General features: G+C 46.1%; 1 protein-coding gene across 2 annotated transcripts; it reads left to right on the plus strand.

The window, feature by feature from the left end:
• Positions 1 to 19882: 19882 nt before the first annotated feature.
• IRX5 (iroquois homeobox 5) lies at positions 19883 to 24941 on the plus strand. 2 transcript variants are annotated; one of them, XM_065663311.1, is made up of 4 exons: positions 19966 to 20310; positions 21423 to 21852; positions 22091 to 22840; positions 23588 to 24941. In XM_065663311.1, the coding sequence occupies exons 1-4, from the start codon at positions 20062 to 20064 to the stop codon at positions 23596 to 23598; spliced, it is 1440 nt and encodes a 479-aa protein (XP_065519383.1). In that variant the 5' UTR covers positions 19966 to 20061; the 3' UTR covers positions 23599 to 24941. The 2 variants fall into 2 exon arrangements, with proteins under 2 accessions (XP_065519384.1, XP_065519383.1); XM_065663312.1 differs by having other exon boundaries at positions 19883 to 20310; positions 21447 to 21852; positions 22091 to 24941.
• The last annotated feature ends 1653 nt before the right edge of the window (positions 24942 to 26594 follow it).

Here is a 26594-nt window from a genome sequence, read left to right on the forward strand (position 1 = left end):
CATTTCCCCAGGCTGCAAAGAGCTTGGAAACTCACAGCTTGCATGAATTTATTTCAGCCTTGGTGACAGCACAGCAACAAAAGGCCCATTAAAAAGAAAACAGGCAGATTACCGGATGCGATCAACTTGCGATCATTTTTTTGTAACATGCTCATGAATGGGTGCCAGCTAACTAATCTGAGTAGAGAGCAAACCTAATTTACACACAGCAGGATGCTGACAGATTATTTTAAACCTAATTTCTAGCAGCAAGGCAACATTACACTTCATAGAAGTATACACTTTGTAGAAGACATTTGCTTTGTAAAAAAATGTTCGTGTGCTGTTTGATTAATTTTAGGGGGAAGGGGGTATATGAATGAGGGAAACCCAACTGAAGGTGATGAAAGGTAACACTGCAGAACCAAGCAGTCAGGTGAAAGACAATCTTTCAAAAAGGCACAGTGTTAGGAGACAGGAACCTTGCCAAATTAGCAGTTAAGCGATTCCCCCCACACCAATCTTCTTCTAAAGATAAGTGTAGGTAACTTTGACTAATTTTTCAGTAGAGGCTGCTAGGCTGTGAAGATATTCATTACAGTGAGATGCCTGCCTCTCTTCCAAGCCAAAAGGATGTCTAAGATGACCCAGTCTGACCCCAGGTGTAGCAAAAGCCACGGAAGCCAGTGAGGAATTCCTGTACCCCACCCAGCCATTTGTTCAAGCCTATACCTCCGCAAAAACATTTCATCTTCCTTCAAAAGACAGAAAATCTACTATTCCCTTTTTAATGATTCACTGCTCTTTATTAAACGTTTGTGCCTTGGAGTTTGTCATTAACTGATTTTTATCTCTGTATATTGTCAACACATACTGCCTTGAAAGTGTTTTGCTATGTCTGGAGTATGAAAACAGTCATATCAAATCAGCTGTCGCATTACAGATTTAAAGATTACTTTCAGGAATTCACATTTTATTCAGCTAAGTTTGAACTGAAGTTAAAGGAGTTAGAAAGTAACTGTGTAGTACCACTTAAGAAGGTAAACTATGTTTTGTCCTACATATTTGTGGAGAACATACACAGAAATCATGTGTTTAAAACAATAAACACACAATCATGCACGGGATCCTGACAGATTCAGCTGAACACAGCAATCACTGAAGAGCCAGAAAGTCTAGTTGAAACCAACCTGTTATTTGGAGTCTTTATAAGAGAGAAAAAAAAAATCTGCCTCCTCTGAAATGGTGTTTTGTTTTCATTTTAATACTAGATAAACAGTATGACAGTCTTAACTATAGTATTTAATCATTTTAAGTGCTTGGACGTAAAATTTTATTCATCGGCATAACATATCCATGACAGTGTTATTTTATATCCATACAGCTGTTATTTTGCAATACTGGCTTACTTACATATTACCACTTAAGCAGGCAAAAAGATTATTAGGCAATCACAAGCATTTCATTAAATATCTTAACCTTGGCACTAGGATAATCCAGATTAAGATAAAATAATACAAATTATAGACTGTCTCAAAGAGCGGTGGAGGCTTGTTTCATTTAGTTTTCATTTAGTTCATGGCCAGAGGAGCCATCTGACCATCCTTTGGAGGAGGTACCTCACTTCTGAGCTCGGCATGGATATCGATCCCCAGCTGCTGACACAGAGCACAGCTCTCACACATGGAGCTGCATCCACTTCACTAGAGAACTGCAGAGACTGGATCAGGGGCAACAGGAGGATTTGGAAACTATGTGATTGGAGCTTTGCCTCCTTAAATATGCAAGCATCAAGCACTGCGCTGCAATCATAAGCTAACAAGGCTAAAAAAGAGTTTGACTGGAGAGTTTTCTTCAAAACACATAGCGGTATATAGCCAAGTTCATAGAACCAACCACGTTGGAAGAGACCTTTAAGATCACCATAGTCCAACTATTACACCAGGGTTGCCAAGTTAACTCAAAACTTGGCAGAAAAGCACCAGGTTTCACACTCTGTCATATTGTATCTACTTCATTTTTACGTATGATTTAAAAACAGTAGTGACTTCTAACTTTGTGCCCAGCCAAAAATCTCTTTGTAAGCCTTAACCCCAAAACCACCATGCCTCTTCTCCTCATGTCACTATTTTTCAGACCCATACTTCAGGGAAAGGCAGAAGCAGGCTCCAGTCTGAAGGCACTGCAATATGGCAGTGCTGCTGAGGATAAATGAGCCAGGGGAAGAAGTTCTCTACCTGCAAAGCAGCACCTTCCCCTTACACATCAGTTCCTCTCCAGAGATAATATATTATTTTCCTCCCCTACATATGAAAAATGAAAGGCCATTTAAAAGATTCTGGATGCAATGCCAACTGAGCTGGCGGTTCAGTCCTTTCTTTGGAGCGAAGTTATTTTCATCTAGCAGAGCCCCAAGAGGAGGCACAAGCAGTGTTGCTGCTCTCAGGTTCCCAACAGATCAGAAAGCCTCTTGTGGTTTGTATGCCCAAGCCATTTGTGGGAAGGCACCTACACTCCACAGCCTTCTCACAAGAAGGGTCAGTGTTGAAGGAGCTGGTTAGTGCACTTTTACTCAGTATGCCCTTCAGTATTAGAGATCATCTGTGCTGTTCTGCTTTTGGCGTGGGGGCATCAAGAGCACACCACATGCCAGCATCTACTGATGCAATGTTGGACAGAGAAGCAGCAGTGGACAGGGTGGTCTCTCCAGCAGGAGGTGTTGTCCCGCTTCACTAAAGGCAGCTCCAGACACCATGCGTCGAAAACAATTCTTCTAAGGCAGGTGTAGTAGAGGCAGCCTCTTGTATGAGTAAAGCACAACAGTGTGGTCTCTACATAATGGAAACTTTTGCACCATTCACACACCTTCACCAGATAAATTTCCCTGAAATAGGTGTCCTGTCATGTACATGCACTCACACCATTTCTCTCCACTCTAACTGGCACGCACAAGGAGTAAGTCAAAGAGCAAAGGTTTATTTTATATTACCCTCTGTGCCCCTGAAATGTGAATATTATACATAACAGAGCTGCACAGCTTTCTATCATGTACAATTTTTACATCTTATCAATGTAACTGCACCTGCTGAAAAGACTACACCAAGACCAGCTCCTCAACAACGCTCTTGACAACACATCACCCTTCCCAGACAGGCTGGCTGTGCAGTTAGTCTGTGCATTCTCTGCCATTTCATCAAAAAGACCCAGGGTGCTAGTTAACTAATATTTGATAACACAATTAACTCTGGCTGAACTAAGCTGGGGTGTGCTCAGGGAAAGAGTTTAGCTTGCTTATGTAGCAGGGGCAATAACCTCTGGGAAAGAGTGAGCAAGCAAGCGTGCATGAAGCCTCCTCCTTTAACCAGCACAGCTGCTGACATGGGAAGCTGTATCTCTTGCCTTCTCTGAAGTTAATTCCAGCAGTTTAAAGCAGACTTGTGAAAAAAACACGAATCTGAAGTTAGTCTAAAATGCTACTCCAAGGACACATTAGTTCCACTAGAGTCAAAGTATAAGCCAGATGCAATAGGTCGAGTTCTAGTCAAAGAGATTGCACAGAAAGTAAGAGCTAATAATTCTTAATTTGGCATAACATGACATTCCCAACAGCTTCTGCTTCTCCTTCCAGTAACTGCTTCTTGGCAGTCTACATATTTAAAAAAATCATTGCACAAAACACATTTTCTGTTGGGAAAAAGAAAGAAAAGAAAAGAAAGCAAAGCACCTTTCTTTGTAATACTGTCATTCTGAAAACTGAAGATGCTTTCACTGAAAGTAAAAATATGCCGATCAAAACACGAAGGGGACAAAACCTCATTCATTCCTTATTTGCTTAAGAATTACTAAAAAAGAAACATTTTGCAGGAGGCTAAGGCAACAGTAATTTAGACAATAATAAATTAAACATTTTAAGAGTAACTATTCCATTGAACAAAAGAACTCTGGCAAGAAACTTTTCACATGGTATTCAACAGACATTCAAATAAATGAATAAGTATGCAAGTTAAATCACTTCAAAAATAAAGACTTTCCAGCGGTTTACCATAATGACAACATTGTATAGAAAGACACAATAGCTCTTTGTAGCCCAAAAATTGTCAGTTTTATTTTACACAGATGACTTCCAAAAGCATTTTGTCATGACAATCAAGTTTTGAGGAAAAAAGACAACCTGTCATTTGAAAAATAGATGAAATTAACTGTCATTAAAACCACTTAAGCACTCCTCCTTCCTGCTATCCTTCTCATCTTGGCAGTAACTGATAAGAAGATTTCAGGGAAGCTCAGCCATTGATGGCAGGATCTAGAAAAGAAACAATTTTGCATAGTTATCATTCACATTCACAGCTTCTAGTTATTTCATTTCACTAACCTGCACTTAATGTCTTCCTTCTGCCACTGGCATGAGCCCAATGGACCACGTACTTCATACAAATCACTGCTCACTGCTGCAGTTACATCTAATACCATAAAAATATTGTAGTGGTTGCAACCTATCACATTAATACTGCATACAAAGGTAACTATAACAAGGACTTGTTATCCACCAACTAGAACTGCAAACACCAGCCAGTGCATTAGCCAGAAAGAATCAGACATCATGCAGTTCATTACTTAGGGAACATGGTTGAACTTGAAACCAGTGGATTTCTCTGTAACTTCTCGAAAATACACCACTTGTTCACAGAAATGTACCATCAAATTCAATGAAGGACCAGATGCAACAGTTAAACAGAATTAGCAAAGAGGAAAACTACAACTATGTGTTTTCCCAAGAAACATTATCCGAGATTTGCTGGGCTACACAAGCAGCTTCTTTTAAGATGAAAGGAGAGCATGGATTAGTGAAAGAAAAATACCTGAGCCTTGCACAACTAGACTAACTCCCATGTATCCCTGGAAGGCTGTGTGCATGGCAAACCCCCTTCCAACATACTAAGTAATTAATTGTATTCCCACATTAAAACTACCATGGCACACCTCCACCTTGGCAGATTTCTAGCTGGCTTTAATCTTCTTCATCTTCCACATGCCAGGTTCTTCACACCAATTGGCCTCAGTGACAGCTGAGCTTTCAATGCCATACACCACCTTGATGCAAAGGGTGTTTGCCCTTTCCTCCACCTTTCACTAGACTACACTGCCATTTAGTCACAGCCCTGATTTAACAACTGCACTGCAGCTGCACATCTACTGACATGACAACAGGAAGCGAGGGTCTTCATCCCTACAGGAATGTAGCTGCCTTTTTGGTTAGCATCTTGCATCCTTTTTCCTGCTGAGGACAGAGCATATGGTCCTTCGAAGGGATATCAAAATAAATATGACAGGTCAGTGCAATCATCATACTGAATGAATTCAGATGATGCCATATCTAAAATGAAATGTATGCATATAATAAAGATTCAAATGAAAAAAAAAAAAAATCCCTTACCCTTTATCCCTCCTCTGAATTATTTATGGATTCTGCAACTCCAGCTGTTGCCACCAGCCCAAGGACATTACTTCATTTTGGGAATGACACTTGATATTAAAAATAAGTTAATAAAACTAAGACACTGTGGACCTTCCTTAAAGGCCACAGCAAAACACAACACAACTTCTCTCTGCATTTACAAAGGAAAATAATAATCAATTCAGTTCATGTTTCTCAACTTGTTTCCATAATTCCAGACACAGATATAAACTCTGATGCATTAAGCCAGTCATGCCTTTTTAACCACTGCACTTAGGTAAGACTTTCAAAGAATCCTGGATCCTCCACATATTTTTTTAGGGTTACCTCTCTCTGACAGTTCACCATGAATCACCATATGGAAGACTTTACGATACTATCTCAATTTAGTGGGAGCTTTTAGTATATAATGTGGTCATTCCAAGAAAATGTGAATGTTCTGCATATATGGAATATATATGCAATTTATTAAATTAAAATATATGTAATTTATCAAATTGCTATTGATAAAAGCAATTTCATAAGCAATTTTATAAATTAAAAAAAAGAAACAACTTCAACATGTGTAGAGCACAGAGCTTCAACTAACCATGACATTTATATTAGTGAATTTTAAATTCTCCTGTCTGCCCACTTAAATAAATTCTCTAATTCAAACAAACAAATTGGGAGGAACAAGGCTTAGCCAGTAAGCACAATTTCCATACCTACATTTACACACCCTTCTCCCTCCAATACCCCTTCAATAAACTGTAACAAGTTTACAGTTTATCTGTAGAGCACACAACACTGAGGCAGAATAAATATAAAAAAAAGTCAAATCAACCATCAGTTTTGGCTGCCACCTTATTCACAGTGGAATCTGGCAATTAAATAGGTATACAGATCTGAACTGCTACACAGAATCACCCACACCATTAACACTGCACCACCTACTACAACAAAATACCAATACTCTCTAGCGGTGCTAAAGGAATGACATTTGGAAAAATCACCATGAACACATGACTGTCTTCATGTCAGACCTGAAATGAACTGGAGTGGGTCAAAACCTGCAGGTCCCCACGTGTCAAGGGACCCCTAAACATTAGCCCTTCATGATTTACCAACAGCCTTTTCTCTGCCACAGAGATTACTCTGTTCTTACCTGTGACCTTTATTTCGATGTTTTCTGCTTTTACTTTTACCTAACTCAGCAGCTATTGGGTTTATGTTCTGCTCCCAGGAGATCCCAAATGCCACAAGAACTTTTAACTGATTAATTATTTGAGATTGTTGTTTGTTTTGTTGGGTTTTTTCTTCTCTATAGTCATTCAAAAGGGAACTAGAAATTGTAGCAGTTCTAACACTAAGAGATGTGTGAATAAATCTAACAGCTTTCAATGTACCACCACCAGCAATCTCCAGTATCACCCACAGAGCTTGCAAGCCATTTGTCAGTTTCCTGCAGCCAAAAACGCACCATTTGCTGTGTTGCTAAGCACACAGTTCAGTAGAGGACTGAACCAGAATGCCAGGCAGGCAGGTATTTAATAAGCAAACTTGTTTTGGGGAAAAAAAGCAATGCAAGAGATACTACATGTCTTGCAAGTGAAAGAAGCAAATGGATTGCAAGCAGGGACCACTGTGGTTTAGCTGTCAGCTGTATCTTCAGCAGTATCTGCTTTTGTTCAGTCTGGTACCATGCAGCGTTACTCAGGAAAAGGAGATGTAGTCAAAACAAACATTTATTTGCCCTTCAGTCTGCATCAGAACTGGCACCCAGCCCTGAACAGTCTCCCTCTTCCTCGCTACTACCGAAAGGGACCTTCCCTTCCCATCTCCCGCCATTGGCCAAAGAAACAAAAGGTACAAAGAGAACAGGCAGAGACTTTTGGATGTGTAAAATACCACTGAGCAGGAAATTAAGGTTCAATGGGTAACATTTAACAGCCCCAAATTCTCTTGTTGTCACTGTTGTATATTTGAGGTTATTACTGCCTCACTGTTAATAGTTCTCCAGTATTATGTGAATCCCAGATGTTCAGCACAAAAAACCCTCTCAAGCCTACAATTATTTACAGTTGCAACCTGCTCAAATGTACATCACATTTTTTTGAAAATTAACAAATTAAAGCCAGTAACATATCTCACATTCCAGAGTTGCCATTTAACTCTCAGTGCCACAGGTTCTCTAGTGCCTCCTGAAATACTTTCTAGTGGTGCTAAAGGAATGACATTTGGAAAAATCACCTGTGTGCTGATAGGAAAACATCCTTCTGAAGATTTTCACAAGCTAGCTGGATGCAATTGAAGTCAGCCCTCAGAAAATAAGGAAAGTCATCTTTGTGACCAAACACGCTCACTAAATGCTTCTGGCTATGACATTATTTCATAATTGACACATTATACACAAACACCTCAAGAAAATATCTTTTTGTGCATGTCTGGATTACACAGCTATTTATACCCAGTGCTTTTGCAGAGCCTTCCCAGCGCTGCACAATGCTCTTGAATACAAATGGCAAACTGATCATTTCAGATGATAAGGGTCTTTTTTGTGTTCAATATTTTTAATGTTAAAAAAAATTGTACCTCAACATGGTCTGTAATCTAATTCTTACCTTGAACAATTGAAGTACATCCATATTAATCTATTAGATGCTTTTCCACACCACACCCATGGCACTGCATAAATTACTGTAATTTAAATGAATTACTACTTGAAATTCTCATTTGGTAAGAAACATGCAGTGTTACAAGGCACTGGAAAGAAAAATATGCACTATGGTAACTAAGTTTTATAACACAGTATATTTAGATTCTCATAAGCCAGCTATTCTAAATTGTTGAAGGACAAGAATATTGGACTGATCACATAGAACACACATCAGTATCCCCAAGAAATCAATGGTATGAAATTAAATCTACAGTTTATTTAAATACTTTCCATGGCCGTATATGCAGCATACACTTTAATAATGCCAATTAAGCTGGCTGAAAAATACTACTGCAAAAGACATTAACCCCAATAGTAATTCTATCTCTGCCCTGGATAACTTGTATTTTTCTCTTTAAATGCCTAATTTGCTGAAACACATTGAAGAAAAAGAACTTGGGGTGGAGGGGAAAGAAAGAAAAAAGAACCCCACCCCAAGTTCTATTGTTACATTATTCTGTATATTACTACTGCTTAACGATGACTTGTTTAAGACTGCATGTTTCAACTACCTAACAGTAAAGAATGAAAAGCTTCTTGCTACAAGCTAAAAAGAAAGTCTTTACCATGCTCCTTGAAGAGCTCATTTTCACATTACTCAGGCTTCATTATGCTGAATCAATATTCGTTTAGTCACTGGGGTTATTGACATATTTTAAAATAAAAGTATACCCTTCAGCTACTGCACTCATTATGGGTAATTTGTCTTGTCAGGGAGCAGGGAATATTATCCCAGTCTTTCAGGGGCTGACAGCCCATGGAAATACCTCCCCTTGGTTACAACTGTAAATAATTTTAAGGTAAAATATTGAAAAATCAATGACTGTTTCCTGCAATCTGTCACAAACAAATCAATCATAATCTGCACAGCCAGAGAGTATGATTTGAAGGAGATGAGAGCAGATGTAATTCTTGGCTGGAATCTCTCATTTCAAAAATCACTTCACATAATGGTGTCATCATTTAAACACTTAGCAGTCACTGCAACTACCACTCATAACATTTAGTTGGACAAAACCACAAGGAAGAGGAAGAGAAATACCACTGCTGCTATGTAAACAAACACTTGATTTAAATGGTTGCAACATTAGCAAATTTCACAGGTCTAATAGCTAGGCTTGTCTCTTCACCAAATCCAAGATGCTTTTCTTGCTCAGTAGAAGACCGTTTATAAATTAGCTTGTTAAAATAGAAAGCGTTTTAGAAGAAAAGTAGGCTTCACAAAAGTTGAGCAGTAATATCCGGTACTAACACTGCTTCTAAAATATTTCCAGTTTGCTCACTCCAAGCTGCTCACAACAGAACTACGCATCAAATTCTCAAGAGATTAAGCAAGGAGAATTATCTGAGGTACCTTTGTCTTTTTAAGAGCAATAAGTATTTCAATGCTTCTTTGTCCTCTACATATTACATTTCACATCTAATTTTCATTAAGCACATACAGACTCAACTTTAGCATAGGTAACCACCTTGAAGTACTGCAGAAAGTCATAACCTACATAAATTAATTTATAATATATTTTCAACTTGCACTCAAAGAGATTAACTGTTGTATATGGAATTACATCTACATAAAGGATCAATTTATACATAAAGAATTAACTACTGTGCAGTCAAAATGCTATAAACTGATCTTTGTAAATGTGAACAATTTGTGTAAAACTAATCTATATTTACAGACTAACACCAGTTCTTGGCCTGAAATTATTTCCTCATTTGTCCCCCCACCTCACCCCACATTGTATTTTTACCCTGACACTACAGTGTTTGAGAGACCTGTGTGCAGATCAGTCAAGACAAAAAAGCAGCAACGGAATGAAAGTGCTCAACTGCAACCATGGGCCTAAACCTGCACTCTTTGCACAAACCAAATTCCGAAATGTTCATGGAGTGTTTCACTTCGGAGTCTATAACTTGAGCTTTTAAACATGCAGAGCCTGTTATCACATATTCATTTTAATCACATTAACCTTACCAACTCAAATTTCTGAATATTTATCTCACAACTGTGAGACTAAGGAAAAAATGCAATCAAAAAGATTAAATTATTTTCTCTTTTCTTGGGAAAAAAAATAAAAATCCCTTAATACTGTTTTTAAAAATGAAAGAATAGGGGATACTGTACATCCAAATAAACCTCTCCAAGGTTTATGTTCCTTTAAAGCAGGCTTTAAAACTCTTTATCTTCTATATGGAAAACACACATCTCTAATTCTTTATTGATGCACATCAAAACCACTATTGTTTGTAACAGCTGGACAGATTCTGATTCTTAGCAAAATAAACTATTAAAAAGAAGAGAAACTAAATTCCTAGCCCAAAAGAACTGTTCCTGCCTGAAAGGCTAACTAAGTGCAGGAAAACTGCAAATACCAGCGGTGAAGTGAATCAGCTTATCCTGGGGAAAGGCCACTCTATTGTGAAAGAAAGCAGGAGGAGGCAGAGAGTGAGTAATCGTTACAAACAAGAGTAGCTCCTAGAAACGAGTTGCAGTACCTCATTTCTTCCCTGGATGAGATCTATAATGAAGCTATCTGATGGAGAGACAGCCTCAGGCTCATCAACCCTTTTAAATCTCCTCACTGGCCAACCGACACTCGCAGAGGGAAGACCCTGCTTACTATATTAAGCCTTTCTGGAGGGAGAAGCAGTGTGCCATACTGAACATGTCGGCATCCTTCCCCAGTGCCATTCCCCTGAGCCAGGTTGTTGTATCTCATGACAGTCACCTAATTAGTTGGGTCAAAAATCACAGAAGATAGAAGAGATCCATTCTTCCTACATTCAAGTTCTCCGATTTGTAAAAATGAAGGCAATGACTCTTCCCCTCCATTGTAAGGCACTTAATAAATGTCAATAATAGTTAAGCCAGTCATATCTCCCAGACAACACTGTCAGATCCTTTCTTGCAATATTTGAGAACTATTGGGCTCAGGAGGGAGCTCCCACAAGCTCCAGACAGAAAAAAACCTCACAAATTCCATCCTTAGATGCAAGAGGTCTCAGAGGGCTGTGCCACAGCAGACATTTCACAACTGCTCCTGACAAGGGTAGCCCTAAGAAGAAAGAGCAGCACATGCTGTGGCACTACAGACGCTCATGTTCATGGGTCAGCACTACAAGTGCTATTTTCTGCAGGAGAAAACATTAAGATACAGCAGCAGCTAAGAGGACTGTGAAGTCTTTCTGGTTAAGAAGTTGAACTAGCTTCAATTTCTTGAAAGAAAAGGTATTTTTCTTAATTTCATCTTTCTCAAGAAACAAAAGAACTAAAGGTTATGGAAAGAGCTGAAAAAAAACACTGGCTTAAAAAAATCTAGTAGCATTTCCTCTAGTATCCACCTTTCTGATTTACTGCTCTCACTCATAATATTCATTTAAGCCACTAGTGTATGTACATTTATTTAATACAGCTGCACATAATCACTGAATAAAGCAGTGCAATATTACATCATGCAGTACTACTGATATTACACTACTATCAGTACTCTACCTAACGAAGTTTGAAACGTTTCCATGTTTGGGTGTTACAGAAAGAAGAATCCTGCTTTGAAATAGCTCCTGCCTTCCAACTCTGCTCTTCCCTTCTTCAGCAATGCTTAGACCAGTTTCACTGAGCTCATCTACAGAGGTTGAAAAAGAAAGAAAAACAATTGTTACAATGCTTGTCATCTGCACCACATGATTTTCTTAACAGAAATGGGACCGAAGCTAATGTATCTGGAAATATCACTTATGCATTCTGTTAGACAGAACCCAATGACTACAAAGGAAAAATGCCACTACTGTAATGCCTTACTTAAGGAATCTTAGCATATACAAAACAAATTACTTACCATTAACTCTGAATTGGATTAAATATGGCTAAAAAGTGCCACAAGCCCAAATGCATTCTGGCTTTGTATGAGGTCTCTTCCTGCACTCGGGTGGGTACAAGACAGGCGGGACTGCTGGATTCATTTTTCCCATTGTGGACCTTGCTGCTTCTGCTCTTGAGTGCAACCTATAAAGGCAAAAAGTGGATATATGAAGAACAACAAGAAAACAGAACAAAAAGAGAGTATTTGTCACAAATTTAGATAGCAGGTTTCTCTCACAAATGAGGATTACAGACTGAACAATGCAAGAGCTTCTTCACTCATTGATCTGTCGTGTTTGTTAAATCCCGCAGGCACCATATTAGTACCACATCCCCCTGGTTTGAGTTCTGTTCTCCATCTTTGGAGAGATGCACCACAAACAGGTGCCTATGGACATCAAAGATCTGTGGAATAGGGAAATTTAATGGCATTTAGCTAACAAACCAGTAACAGCATTAATAATTTGCTTTTGCTTAAAAGCACAACAGTCTAACAAATTATGTATGGGCACCAATTTAAATCTGAACATTTCTGAGGAAAGCAGAGGGTTGCAGTTAGGTAAACAGAGGCACAGAGGTTACAGGAACAGATTTGGGCCAGAGAGTCCCAGAAACTGAACAAGAAAACAAGTCTGGGATTCAAGAATCCTAGATCCTTCCCTACTACCAAGCCTTCCCATCATCTTACCCAGTACAAAAGTCTCTCGGCCCTTCTGCAGCCTCCTCTCAGACAGCTATCTGGGTGGCCTAAGGTTAAATTTTACTTAGGGACACAGCAGCATGGTTTATACCACAGAGAACACCACCTGAATTTTAACTGAAGTAAGAAATTAAAAACTGATATAAACTTCAGAAAGAGCAAAGAGAAAAAAAAATACCTTTAAAATACCTTTTGAACCCTAGGCTCTGCAGAGCCGTTCTCTTCCCAGGAGGCATTTATGGATCCTAATGCCTACAGAAAGTGGGAGAGGGTAAGGCCCTCCCCAGACAACAGCCCAGAAGTCAGCACAAACAGAGTAATTCCTGCACCGTCAATATCATAAAGAAGTTGTAGGCACCTTTTTATAATGACAGAGTACTCTTAATAAAAGCTTCAAGCAGGTTTTATAGCAGCATATTATCCAATGAAACCAGTAATAAACAGCACTGTAGCATTATTTAGTGCAACTCCAATACGCCAAGAGTCACAACCTCAGTTTTATTTATCACACAGGCTTAAATGTTAGCTCTTGGCTTTACAGTAGCAGCCAAGCCTGTAGCTATTTTACCCCAGCACACTGCCATCTGGATATTGATACTTTGCTACGGGATATGAAAGAAGAGCATAGTTACCTAATACAGCTTAATTGAAAACAGCACCTACATAATATACCACTCATTATTCTATACAAAATTAAATCTGAAGAGCCAAAAAAGTTCTGTGGATGTCAGCAGAGAATATTTCAGAAGTAAACACTGGCTTCTTGATCTGTGATAGAAATGCTGAGAAATACTGTGAAAAAGATGTGCTTATAGAAAGAAAAAGATAGGTTTTGCTCTGCAGAGAAAAAATAGCTCAGGAAGAAGCATCTCCTTATGGAGGAGTACGAGAGCGATCAGTCACAAGTTTGTTAGTAAACTTATGATGATCTGCATTCACCTTGAAACGTCTGACTGGCTTATATACTTGAAAAAATATTAAAATGTTATTCTGGCTTTACAAATACATTCACCTTAATCTGCAGAAAGCAGCTTCAAGAATCACTTGTATCTTCATTATCCACATTAAGGAACAGAAATTAAGAAACTCTAATAAAAATCGGAAATTATGAGCTGTTAAAACAAAAATTCTTTGGGTGTAAGGCTACGAAGGCTACTAAGCTTTACATTTCTCCTCAGAGAGGTAATGCTGAGCTCTTGAAAATACCGGTCATAAGGACTGGAAATATATGTAAGTAAAGTAGATAAAACACAAACCCTTTTTTACATAATACTGCTATTTAAAGTCACCCACCTCTAACACCCACACTGGAGATCACATTCCAGCTACAGGAACTCCCATCACGCTGCAGCACCTGCAGTTGAAAGGGAATTTGCCACTGTATGGAAAGCTACGGGCACATGCACATCCCAAGGAATAGCTTGGGGAGCCACAGCCATCCTTCCTGCTGAGGTGCTCCTCTTTCACAATAAGGAGCCAATAGTAGATGTGGCTTCCTTTAAGTGAAAAACCTGCTTAGACATGAAAGAAAGCAGTTTTTAATTTTTTCCACTAAAGTCAAACATTAGGAGAGTTTATTTTCTACATATGCCCATGGAACTTTAAGCAAAATAAACCCTAAAGACATTCTTAACTTAGTCCATATTATGCCAACAAATTCAAGCAAATTGTGCCATTTAAGTTAATTACAGGAAACTATAAGAAAAGTGAAATACCTTTTCAGGTTCTCCCATGATATTGTCAAGGTCTTTAGAGTTACAAGTTCAGTACAATAACTAGGTGCTTGAAAGACCTGCCAGCTGTGCTTCTGTGTATGTTTTTATCCCACATACTAAACAGGTTTGCTGATGCAATTTAAAAAAGAACTCAGACTGATAATCAGGTTTCTTTTAGCAGGAAAAAAAAAAAAAGAAAAAGTGATTTTACATAGAAAGGCTTGCTGAAAGAAAAACAACAAAACACCACAGCCAAAAAAAGTCTATCTAAGCTCTCTAGTACCCAATTGCTAAACACAGACGAGTTATTCTAGGTGTTTGTAAGCTTATACCTTGGTCTCAGACTGAACAGAGAGTAGTAACAAATAATACATGCAGGCAGAAGAAAGAACAGAGTAGCCGAGGGTGTCCTGCAGAGCTCTCCCCAAGATCATTCATCTTGGCTAAAAGCCACCAGCACTTCCACTGCACAGACTGGCCCTGTAATTCGCAGCCCTTCATCCTGGGAAGCCAGCAGCAATGCGCAGATGAGGAGGTACCTGCAGGAAAGTGGCCCTAAGTTTTACTGACGATGCTTCAGCCAGTATTTTAGATGCACTGTTTTAGTTCTTGTTCAGTTAATAATGTATTGATTTAACACAGAAAAACACAAGCCACTCCCTCCTCTTTGCATGTAATTAGTTTTACTTCCATTGTAGTGCAAACGTGAGAAAAGGAAATCTTTTACTCTTCATGCTTAATTAAAAAGATGCATAGTCACATGTATTTATTTTGCTCTGAGTTGTTAATACTTTACAATATACTGTATAAAACATCTCTTAGCAGATGTTACCAGCAGCAGTTTCCACTGCCATCTGAGTCTTAGTGTTTTGTTTACAGGGACACCTTTAAACACAACAGACGGAAGGAGATTATCTTTTGTTGGTTTTTGTTTTGTTTTTTTTTTTTAGGGAGAATTCCCCTTAACATCACATACGTGACGTCTTGGTAATATATTCATAAATCGAAGCAGACAAACAAATTACTCAGTAAGTGTCTAAGCTCAGGTATTCTGATAAAGAAGTATCAAACAGGTTTTGAGAAAACAGCCTCCTTCTCATCTACTCCTGTAAAAAGAAAAAAAGAGTTGAAATGATCTCCTAATGCATCTCCCTTCATAATTCATGCAGAAAGATGACATTTTCTCAGGATCTTAATTAAGATAATGATGAACACCTGTGTTGGCATTCTTTGGCAAGACAGCATTATCCATCATAATCTTTTAAGTACTCTCAAAAAACCCCAGCAAAATAGTATGATGGAAGCAATCTGTTGCCTCTCTTTGCACTAAGTTTTACGTCTCAGACGCACATCAGAATGATTAGATCTTTAAAGACTGCAATAAAAGCAGGATCGTTATATTTTAAACTTTCATCAGAAAGTAGCTATTAAAGTAATTAAGGTGTATCATACCTAAGATACCCAAGTTTAACTCCATCCACTACAAGCCACCTGCAAACAAAACACAGTTAGAGCCCACCAATGGCTGTACTTTAAAAATGCAACTTACTGTTATGCTCAAAATCACCCTGCATCTATTTTCCCTCACATAAAGATAATAGTCACAGATAATTCCTATTCTAGGTTTCTGCGCGAATTTATTAAGCTGTTTTTTGCTGTACCACATATGTTTGCAAAACTTAAATGAAATTATGCAAACGAAACCAATGTAGAAAAACTAATATTCAAGTTCAAATACTGCTACACTTTGGGTCACCACATTTTGTGCAGTCATCTCAAATGCAGGTTCTCCTTGTGTCAAAAAACCTATTGGAGCTCTACTACTAGAGTAAGCAAAGACCATTTTAAACAGCTTTACAGGACCAACCCAGAAGACTGAAGGCTACAGAAATAATGACTTTAATTATGTATTTATATAAGCCAAATTTAAAGTCACAAGCCTTTAATTTAAATAAAGAGTGCACAACCAGCCTGTAAATCCTACCTAACATTAGGTAAGAACTTAATGCTAATGTTTCTTCTATCACATTAATGGTTTAGCTTCCAAGGAATTATGATAAAAAATACACCAATTACAGAATTTTAATATCGACTTGCGCTTACATCATTTCATTGGCAGCTGCAAAGCAAACACCTGATACCAAGAACTTATCCATACCTTCAAATGCAGTAAAAATGAAAAAGCAGCAAATGAATCCTGAAGCCCCACACATTTGTTATAAAAACTGACAAACCTACATAAACAAGCGTCTTGAAACAAACCTCTTATTTCCCTTATTTCCCTTCAACCAAAGGGCTGAAAAGTCCTGCAAAGCAGATTAGTCTTAAGCTTTCACATTTTAGTATGCTTCTACAGGAGTTAAAAGTTGCTGTGACTAGTCATTCAGTCAAGCTATCAACGTGCAAATAAAGCAGAAAATAGAGACATCCTTAAGAAATGAGCCTCAAAGTTGATATAAAGTGAAGGTGACAACCAAAGCAATAGAACGATAAACTAAATGTTTCAATATCTTGAATTATTTTCTACAGCTCCTTTAAAACTGCAAAGAATACAATCGTGGCATAATGTGTGAGAATGTTGGTTTGATAGACACTTGATGGCACAAGAGTCCTATGGCTCCCGCTTATTAGTCGGCTCTGGTACTCTGCTGCAATGCATGAAAGTATGCCTGAACTCACCACCGTTCCCTAAACGAAGCAAGATTAGTAGAACATCAGAAATAAAGAGGGTAATTTTACATGACGTTAACCTTACCTCCTCTTCACAAAAAAGCCAGATGCCGCGGGAAGATGGTTAGAACTTCTGCTTCTCCCTACAAAGAAACGGGCAAGGAAAGGGGGTTGGTGATTCTGCTCGCACACCAAATGAATGTTAAACGTATAAAACTTTAGCAGATGATACCTCCCTCCCGGAACAAGGGCTATTGTCAGAGGATTATGACAGAAGTGCTTTTGACTGGAAAAAGAAACGCGGCGCATGAGAGCGGTAGCTGAAATGAGCCGCGGTGCAAACACCGGTGACACCGTGCGCTGAAAACTGGTGGAAGTGCACACCTGTGTGGAATGAGCTTGTAAGGGAGCGTGGATTCGCCGACGGAGCCTGCCCTGCCACCGGGGACACGGGGACTGCTGCAGAAACGGCACAACGACTCTTCCACGTTAGGAAAAATAAATAAAGATAAATTAAAACGCGGGAAAGTTAGATGAAGTAGGGAAATGACGGGCAAAGCGCTGCTCGACAGCCGCACCGAGGAGGGTGCCCAGACCCACCTCGCCTCGCTGTACGCCGCTCCCGCGATCGCCGCCTTACTGCGGGGCCCGACGCGGCGGCGCCCTCCGGCTCAAAGGACAGCGGCCCAGGGACGCGACCGGACCGAGAGCGGCTCCCCGGGAGCGGCTCCCCGTTGGGGCCGGAGCGGAGCCGGGCCCCGCCCGGCAGGGGGCGCGCCAGCACGGCAGGGCAGCGCCGCCGCCAGGGCCCGCAGCTCCGCCGGACGCCGCCGTCCCGTGCCGTGCCGTGCCGTCCCGTCCTGTCCTGTCCCGTCCCGCCACGCCACGCCACGCCACGCCGCTTGCTCACCTCGCCGGCGGGCCCGGCCCTGCGCTGCCTGGCACGACCAGCGGCCGCCGGGGCTGAGCGGAGAGGCGCTGATGCCAGCCGGCCTGGGCCTCGGCCCGCACGGCCTCCACTCGCCGTCCTGCCAGCGCCGCCTCCGGACTCCCCGGCAACCGCGCCGCGGGCCGCCACCGCCCCTGCACACCCCGTCCCGCCCCGCGATAACGGACAGCTGCCCGGGCCAATGGAAGCAGGGGAGGACCCGCGGCCGGCGGCGGGACAGCCAGTCACGCACCGGGACGGGCGGGGCCAGGACCACGGGCTGATGGGGAGTGTAGTGCGGGCCGCGCCCGGCCCTGGCAGCGCTGCTGCCGGGATCCTCCGCGGAGACACCGGGGAGATCAGTGTCTGCCCGCCCCGTCCAGCGCCAGCCACCTCCTGCCGCCCTGCAGCGGGGCTGCTCGGAAAGGTTCAGGCTGTGTCCCGCCGTTTGGCAGCGGGACTGTGGCCGCAGCTGCCGGGACGAAGCCCCGGAGGAAGGGAGGAGGGAAGGAAAGAGGGAGGGAACGAGGTGGAGTGGCTTCGGTGCCACCTCCTCGGCGACTTGGGGAGCTTCTGCCCCGGCCTACCCGTTTAAAACAGCCCCGGCTCCTCGCGTCTCCGCATCCGTTCCTCTGGGTCCAGGGGCGAGAGGACTCAGGGCCGGGAGATGTAAAAGTTACATGATGAAAAAATATACTAAGATAAATGTAATTAAATCGCCTCCCTCTCCCGGGAAAAGCACGGACGGGGAGAGGGGGTCCGGCACCGCGGTAGCAGAGCTCTGCCTCAGCCGCGAGTGAAAACAAGCGAGAAGGGAGTAACCCGGGATATGTTCCTGTAGGGAAATGTATCTGGTGGAATCAAAGGAGATTACATCTCCTGATCTGCTGGGATTTATCCCGATTCATATGGTTTTAATCTGCTTTCCCCACGACCCATCACGGGCGGGGAGAGGAGGTATCTGGTGTATCTTAGAATCCGCGGGCAACCCTCCCCTGCCAGCCGAACGACTCCTGCATACCCGTCCCGTCCCTCCGCTCCCTGTCCGGGTTGCCCTGCTCCGGGACCGGCTCTGGGAGCCACTACTTCCATCCGGCCCCCCAAACCCCCCGCGAAGCCAACAGCCGCTTCTCGCCGGACCCGACGCCACTCGCACAGCCGCCGCAACAGGTCCGGTAGCCCCGGGGCGGCCCCCGCCCGCCCAACCGCGCATCTCCGCACTGCCAGACCGGCTGCGGCGCGGCCCTTCCGTGCCGAAAACCGCCTTTTTTGTTTAGAAAAAGTGCCACCACCATTCACACACCCCGATCTATTCCACCTCCAGTGATTTAGGGGAGGGAGGGGCAGGGGGCAGAGAGCAAGAGGAGGGGTGGCTATGCAGACGGGGAGCCGGGCAGCTAATAAATCTTATTAAATATCTTTTTTTTTCATATACTGATTGGCTTGCATTCCGGCGCAGCGCGGCTCCGCACGGTATTTAGCACATGCAGAAAGTTGGGGCCGATCTCAAACGGCTCGGCGGTGTCTGCAAACCAGGAGCCGGCGCACTTGAGCCTCCAAGCGCGGGGAGGGCCGAGGGAAGCGCGGAGCCCTCCCGCTGGTTGGGCCCGGCCGCGCAGCCCAGCGGGGTCCTGCCAGTCCTTCCACTGACAACACCCCGCGAAGGAGGAGCCTCGCCGGGCCGCGCAGAAGGCGTCAGGAGCTGCAATTTCCAACTTAGCATCTTGGCAGGACCCTTCGGAAAGCGAGAGCGAAGAGGAAGGAGAAAAAAAAAAGCCCCCCAGTGCAAGGGAGAGAGAGAGCGAGCGAGGGAGGGGAAAGGGAAAAAAAAAAAGAGAGAGGGGGAAGCGGGGGGTGGGGGGAGAAAAAGGAGGAAGCGGTGCCGGGCTGCAGGCGAGCGCGGAGCGGCAGCCCCGGCGCAGAGCAAGGTGCCGCCGCTGCCCAGCTGTCGAGGGCGGAGAGGCGCCGGCGAAATCCCGGTCACAGCGGCTCCAGCCCGGCAGCGCGGCGGCTCCCTCCCGGCGCTTGGGCTCCCGGGTGTATGTGTGCGCCTGGCCATGTCGTATCCTCAGGGTTACTTGTACCAGCCGTCAGCGTCCTTGGCTCTCTACTCGTGCCCGGCGTACAGCACCAGCGTGATCTCCGGACCCAGGACCGATGAACTTGGGAGATCTTCTTCGGGCTCCGCTTTTTCCCCTTATGCCGGATCTACCGCCTTTACCGCCCCTTCCCCGGGTTACAACTCCCACCTCCAGTACGGCACCGACCCTGCCGCCGCTGCCGCCGCCGCCTTCACTTCCTACGTGGTAAGAGCAGCCCCGGGCTGCCGGCACCGCGCCGGGCACGGCGGCATCCCGCGGGCGCCTGTACCCCCTTCCCCGGGCCTCTTTTTTCTTGGGATTTTATTCTGAGATACCGGGGACAAAAGGGAGCACGGCTCCCTGCCTTGGCGCCCAACTTTCCCGCACCGCCGCTCTGTGCCGCCGCACACTGTTGCTCACAGCCGCCGGCGCGGCCCGGGAAAGACGGGCTGGGGCTTGCGGGGACCCATTTCACACATCACCTCCCCGGAAAATTAAAATTTTGAAATATATATATTTTTTTAATGAAACAGTAATCGTATTTCCGCAACAATTAGCTTGTTGCTGTTTAAAAGGGAATGGACCCAGCAGTGGCCGGCGATGGGAGAAATCTGGGCGATAAACCCAGGCAACTTTCCCCTGCACGGCGATAATTAGGCTGCTTAAATATTGCAGAGCTCTAATCCCACGGCCGCGAGCGGCTCCGCGGGCACTGCGCGGGGAAGGGAAGGAGCAGGCAGGGCACTGCGCCGCCGTGCGCGCCTGCGGAGCCGGCCCGGGGCATCTCTGCCGCAGAGCTGTTGCCGCCGCCTGTGCCCCACGGTTCCCCCAAACCCCCGGAGTTTTGCTCAGCTTCTCCCCTAGGTTTAAGGTGTAGGCAGAGTTTCGCAGTGTCTTCTTTCCTTCTTTTTCTCTTCTCTCCTTTCTTTTCTCCTCTTGCCTTTATTTTCCTTCTCCTGCCGCCCCTGGCCTGGCAGAGAAGCCTCCCGGCCCGGCTCGGCCGCCTGAGCCCGGCAGGTTGCCCCTCCGCGGTCGCAGCGCCTTGGGGAAGGGAAGGGTGCCCCCGCCGTTGTTCGCCCCACACCGCGCTGCCCACTCGCTTTTCCGTGTCTGCATTTGGGAGAAAGGCGCTGGATCGCTGCAGGCGGCCGGTGGCCTCATGGGGCCGGAGCCTCGCGGCCTTTCCGCCCCTTCTCCCGGGGAAGCCGGGGGAGAAGCCGGGCAGGGCCAGAGGCCGGGAAAGAGGCGGCGGGGCGCGGAGGGGGGCTGCTGGCAGGCCCTGGCGCTGCCCTTGCCGTGTCATTGCCACCCCGCGGCCGCCTGACTTCACCCCTCAGGGCCGCTCTCCCCTTTCTCCCCAGGGCTCGCCCTACGACCACACGCCGGGCATGGCCGGCTCCCTGGGGTACCATCCGTACGCGGCGCCTCTTGGCTCCTACCCTTACGGGGATCCCGCGTACCGCAAGAACGCGACGCGGGACGCCACGGCCACCCTCAAGGCCTGGCTCAACGAGCACCGGAAAAACCCCTACCCCACCAAGGGCGAGAAGATCATGCTGGCCATCATCACCAAAATGACCCTCACCCAGGTCTCCACCTGGTTCGCCAATGCACGGCGGCGGCTCAAAAAGGAGAACAAAATGACCTGGACCCCTCGGAACCGCAGCGAGGACGAGGAGGAAGAGGAGAATATCGACCTGGAGAAGAACGACGAGGACGAGCCCCAGAAACTAGAGGACAAGGGGGACCCAGGGACGCCAGACACAGGTAGGGCAGAGGGCTTGGCCGAGCCACGGCGGCCGCACCCTCGGGTCTGCCCCCAGCCAGGGGCAGCGGCGGGACGACTTTACCCTCCGAGCGGGATCCCGAGGCAGCGCTGCGGGACTGTCGGTGCTGGGGAGGGGGAATAGTCGTGGGGGACGGCGAAGTGGGTGGGCGGGTTTCGGGGCACAGGGAAAGCCCGAAAGCTGCCCCCCCCCCCACCCCTCTCCTTTGCCCAACTCAGGAGCGGCAGATCCCAAAGCAGCGCCGGGCTGCGAGCGCCTCCAGGAGTCCCCCGGCCCTCGGGAGGCCGAGGGCGGCCTCAGCGACTCAGATTGCAAAGAGCCGGCAGAGGAGCGGCTCGACGGGCCGCCCGCCCCCTCCAAGGCGCCCGGTGCTTCACCACTCGGGCCGTGCCCGGTGAGTCGCGGGCCGCCACCGGCGGGTGGAGAGGAGCCCCCGCCGTACCGCCCGCCCTCCGCCGCCGCCGGGCCGCCGCACGCCGCTGACCTCCACCCGCTGCTGCCCGCCGCCGGCGGCGCCTCTGTCATCCACTCGCCTCAGCAGGCGGCCCTCGCCAAGCCCAAGCTCTGGTCCCTGGCCGAGATCGCCACCTCGGCGGACAAGGCGAAGGAGAATGGTGGTGAGCCGGTTCCCCCCGGCCCCGCCGTGCTGTGCGGCGGCGGCCCCTCGCGTTCTCCGCCGCGGCCGCGCTCGCCGGCGGCGCAGTGCCCGTTCCCCAACGGGGCGGTCCTGCCGCGGCCGCTCTACTACACGGCTCCCTTCTACCCCGGTTACACGAACTACAGCTCCTTCGGGGCCCTGCACGGGCACCCTGCCGGCGGCCCCGCCGCTGCTGCCCCCGGCGCCCATTTCAATGGATTAAACCAGACTGTCCTCAGCAGAGCCGAGAGCCTAGCTAAAGACACTAAAATGATCAGGAGCCAGTCCCAGGTAGACCTTTGCAAAGACTCACCTTACGAACTGAAGAAAGGTATGTCCAACATTTAATATCGGCTTCTCCTCCTTACCCCCTCCTGGGACTGCGGTTTTGTTCTTTTTTTTTTTTTTTTGATATTTTTTTGTTTTATTTTTTTTTTATTTATTGAGAGAAATAATAAATTGCTTTGGCAGTTATTTTTCCACTACCAAAAGAAAACAAACAGAAAAAGACCAGCTCCCCCTTTCCCTTGCTCCCAGCACCCCTCCAAAAGTTTATAGATTCTATTGGAAATGCCTGGGTGGAAGCTGCCCAGAAATGTCTTAACCAAGTGAAAAGCAAGAGAGTGACATGCTCTCTCACACACACAAAGAAGAAAGATTTGTATTAAATCTTATTCTGTATATTTAATGTAGTTTTTTGTTATTTAAATTGATAATACAGTATCTTTGAAGTAAATTATGAAATCAGAACACCTGTACAGGCATTAATGTTGTTTTCGTAATATAAATATATACATTTCTGTGTCTTTTTCCGAATTGTTTCATGGTTTTGAAATATATATATACAAGTTTAATTTAATTTTTTTATGCCCTTCTTGTTTTGGTTTCTTTTTTTTTTTGGGTTTTTTTTTTGGTTTTTTTTTTTCCTCGTTGGGTGTGAGCTAAGCTATAAGGCAAAAAGAAAAAAAAAAAAAAAAAAAGGTTATACTCTTTAAACACAAAAACTGCAGCCGCCTTTTTAAAATGCAAATATTTAAAAGAGATTTTTAACAGAATCAAACCCACTCTTTTCTTGCAGCGGGCAGATAGGTGCATGGTTGCGGCAATCCCGCAAGCTGTAAAGAGTCGCGGGGATCCATTTAGGACCTTACAGTAGCACCTGAGCCTTTTTCAAAGGGACTGACGCTTTCTAAGAGGAAAACGGGGAGCAGCGGCACCGGGACGGGAGGGACGCCGTTTCCGGAGACGAAAGCTTCAATCGGGCCATGCACAAAGGCACTTGTTAGAAACATCAACCCGAAGCGCAGTCCCGTCTTTTAACCTAATTACTTCCAATCAGTGTCGCGTTTTATGCAAAGCAATCAGCTGGTGAACTTTGCTAATGAGTTCGATTTTCTGCCAGATTTAGCCCGCATCGCTGCTGCCGAGGTGCGGTGGCCGGGGACGGGGATTGCACGGGCAAAGGCCCTCGGTGCGGCGGGGCCGCCCTGGCCCCGGCCACTTCCCCCCCTCCCCGCCCCCCGCCGTTTTGCACCGTTGCCCCCAGCCCACGGGACGGCGCGGTCCGGGCGGCCATCCGCGGCCGCGCAGCCCTGGCCGCGGGCTCGGTGCTTCTCGGCGCTGGCAGGTAGGTGTCACACTCGGCCCGAGTTTGACTCCCGCCTCCCGCTCGCCGATGCGGGAGCCCCGCGGGGCCGCCGCGCTCTGCGCAGCGCCCGCGGCTGGTAGCGGACGGCGGCAGCCGCCGAGGAGGGGGACGGGCCACCGGAGCGCTCCCGGCTGCCAGACGTGACCTGTGCGCGGGGACAGGCAGCGCCCCGGGCGCCCTCCCCCCGATTCCGCAGCTCCCCAGCCTGACTGGGGCAGAGCGGGGCCCCGAGGGAGCATTGGACTACCCAGCGCGAACCTCGGCGCCAGATTCGGTCCCGGTGGCGCGGCGATCGAGCAGCCCGGGCCCCCCCGAACAAATAACGGCGAGAAACCGCTCCAGCACCCAGCTTTGGGACGGGACTTTCCCCGTTCAAATCGGATTTTGTGGGTGCCGGTTGTACTCGAGCGCATCGCCGCCGTGAAGGTGATGAGGACATGGTCGGGACCGCCGGGGATGGTGTCGTCACCCCTCATTTTGTTTGTTTGTTTTTTTTCTTTACGAGACGGATAATTATTTTGTAATCTCTTCAACTTTGTCAGAGCCATTTATTAGCTGTAACGGGTTTATTCATGCATAATTACATTTTAGGGGATCTTAAATAGTAGTTTGTATTTTATGTTTTAAAGATGAAGTTCGTGTTCACTTCGTTATATGATCTTTGTAGGCAATATGGTTTAAAATCAAAATTGTTTCAAGCTGAATGTGTAAAGAATCAAATATTACTGGGGATAATAGTATGTTATTTTGTCACTTTATAAATTATAAATGAATTTTAAAAAAACGCTCGAATTCCTCTGTTCAATCTTTCCTTCTCAGTCGGGAAGACCTGAATGAAGGCGCTATTCTAAGCGCAACGGTGAGCTGTATTGGAGTGCCCTGCCTTTTTTATAACGGAAGAAAGTTGGCGTGGCTGGGACAGGAGCAACCCCCAGGCGCGGTACCGGGTCACCTACAGCCGGGCCCCCCCGGTTCACCGCTCCCGGCGGGATCGCCTGTGCCTAAACTCAGTGGAGCTCCTGGCACCCTGAGCCCCAGGGGCCGGCCAAGCCCCTCCGAACCGCACCGGGGAACAACAGGTCCCGCAGCGGGACGGCCCCCAGAAATAAATAGGGTTTAATTTTTCATCTAGCTGTGGGGTTTTTTATTATTATTTTTTTTAATTGTCGCTCTACCTTTTCCCAGCTGATCTTCTATCTCTGCAAAAGCTATTTCGCAAAGCAGCTTAAGAGATTCGCTCGTTCAAAAGCCCCATTCCTTATAATCGGGGTTATTTTGAATACGTCTATCAGCGATCTCAGTACGGTTTTCGTTTGATGTATAAATTCCTAATGGAATTAAGAGTTTCCTTTAGGTTGCAGGCTGTCGTCTATTTTATACCGTAACTATTATTGTAGCACCATCGATTTCATACAACGGTTTTATTCTTCACCTTTTTCCGCTGCCACGGGAGATAACGCTGTACAGCCTGTCTTTAACGCAAACAAGATCTTCCCAGTTTCTTCTTTTTTTTTTTTTTTTATAACAGAGCGGGGGGAGGGGGCAGCGTCTGCCTTTTTTTTTTTTTTCTTTTTTTTTTTGCCTCTGGCATGTTAATATGTTGTTAAAAAAAAAAAAAGTTTTGAGCATATCTTAAAATAAAAATAACGTCTGCTGCCAATTAAAGCTACCGCAGGTTACTCGGGAGCAGTCTCCGGAGAGGACCGAACGACGCTGCACGCCGGGAGCGGACCGCCGCCTGGGCGCCGAGCAGGGCGCAGGGCTGCCGCTTCCGCGGAGGTCTGGGGGCAGAAGGGCTTCGTTACCGCTGCGGAGCGGTTGGGGGGCAGGCGATGGGGAAGAGGGAGTTGGCGGCAGGGGGGCACTGCCGGCTGGGGTCCCACCAGCGCTCCTGGGAGCAGGTGCTTGCCCACGGGTGCAGATGTGAAAGACCCAGCCTCCGTGTGGCGCCGCTCCGCGTTCGCGGGAGCAGCTCCCCCCTTTCCGCCCCTCCTCTCCACCTCCTCTCCGCCGCCCGGCACGGCCCTGGATGGGTCGAGGAGCCGTGACCCTCTCTTCCGTCCGCCCCGACGGTGCGGGTTTTGCGGCGCAGGGGGCAGAGGGGCGCGGCACACGGCCCGCACCTCTCGCAGGTGACAGTCCAACGTTCCCCTCCAAAACCCCGCCGTGAACTGCGGCTGTGTAGAGTGTTGGCCCGACTGTCCCGCAGGAGCTGCTCACCAGGGACCCGGACCCGGCATGGAGCATACGGGGGGTTCTGGGGAAAGCTGCAGACCGTCGGGAGGAGAGCACAGCTCCCGCCGGGAAAAGCCCGCTCCGCGCCCGTCAGAGTCAAGCGTGCTGTCCCTGGGAAGGGAAGGGGCTTCCCCTTGGAAAGCCACCAAGTGCCCCCTCTCGGCAGGCCCACCGCAGGTCCAACAGCCGGGAGCTGCAGCCA

The sequence above is a fragment of the Lathamus discolor genome, chromosome Z (assembly GCF_037157495.1).
Source record: "Lathamus discolor isolate bLatDis1 chromosome Z, bLatDis1.hap1, whole genome shotgun sequence".
NCBI lineage: Eukaryota > Metazoa > Chordata > Aves > Psittaciformes > Psittacidae > Lathamus > Lathamus discolor.

Coding starts and splice junctions, on each gene's coding strand:
- IRX5 (XM_065663311.1), top strand. CDS start 20,062: ATGTCGTATCCTCAGGGTTACTTGTACCAGCCGTCAGCGTCCTTGGCT. Junction 20,311..21,422: donor CCGCCTTCACTTCCTACGTG/GTAAGAGCAGCC, acceptor TTCACCCCTCAG/GGCCGCTCTCCCCTTTCTCC. Junction 21,853..22,090: donor CCCAGGGACGCCAGACACAG/GTAGGGCAGAGG, acceptor TGCCCAACTCAG/GAGCGGCAGATCCCAAAGCA.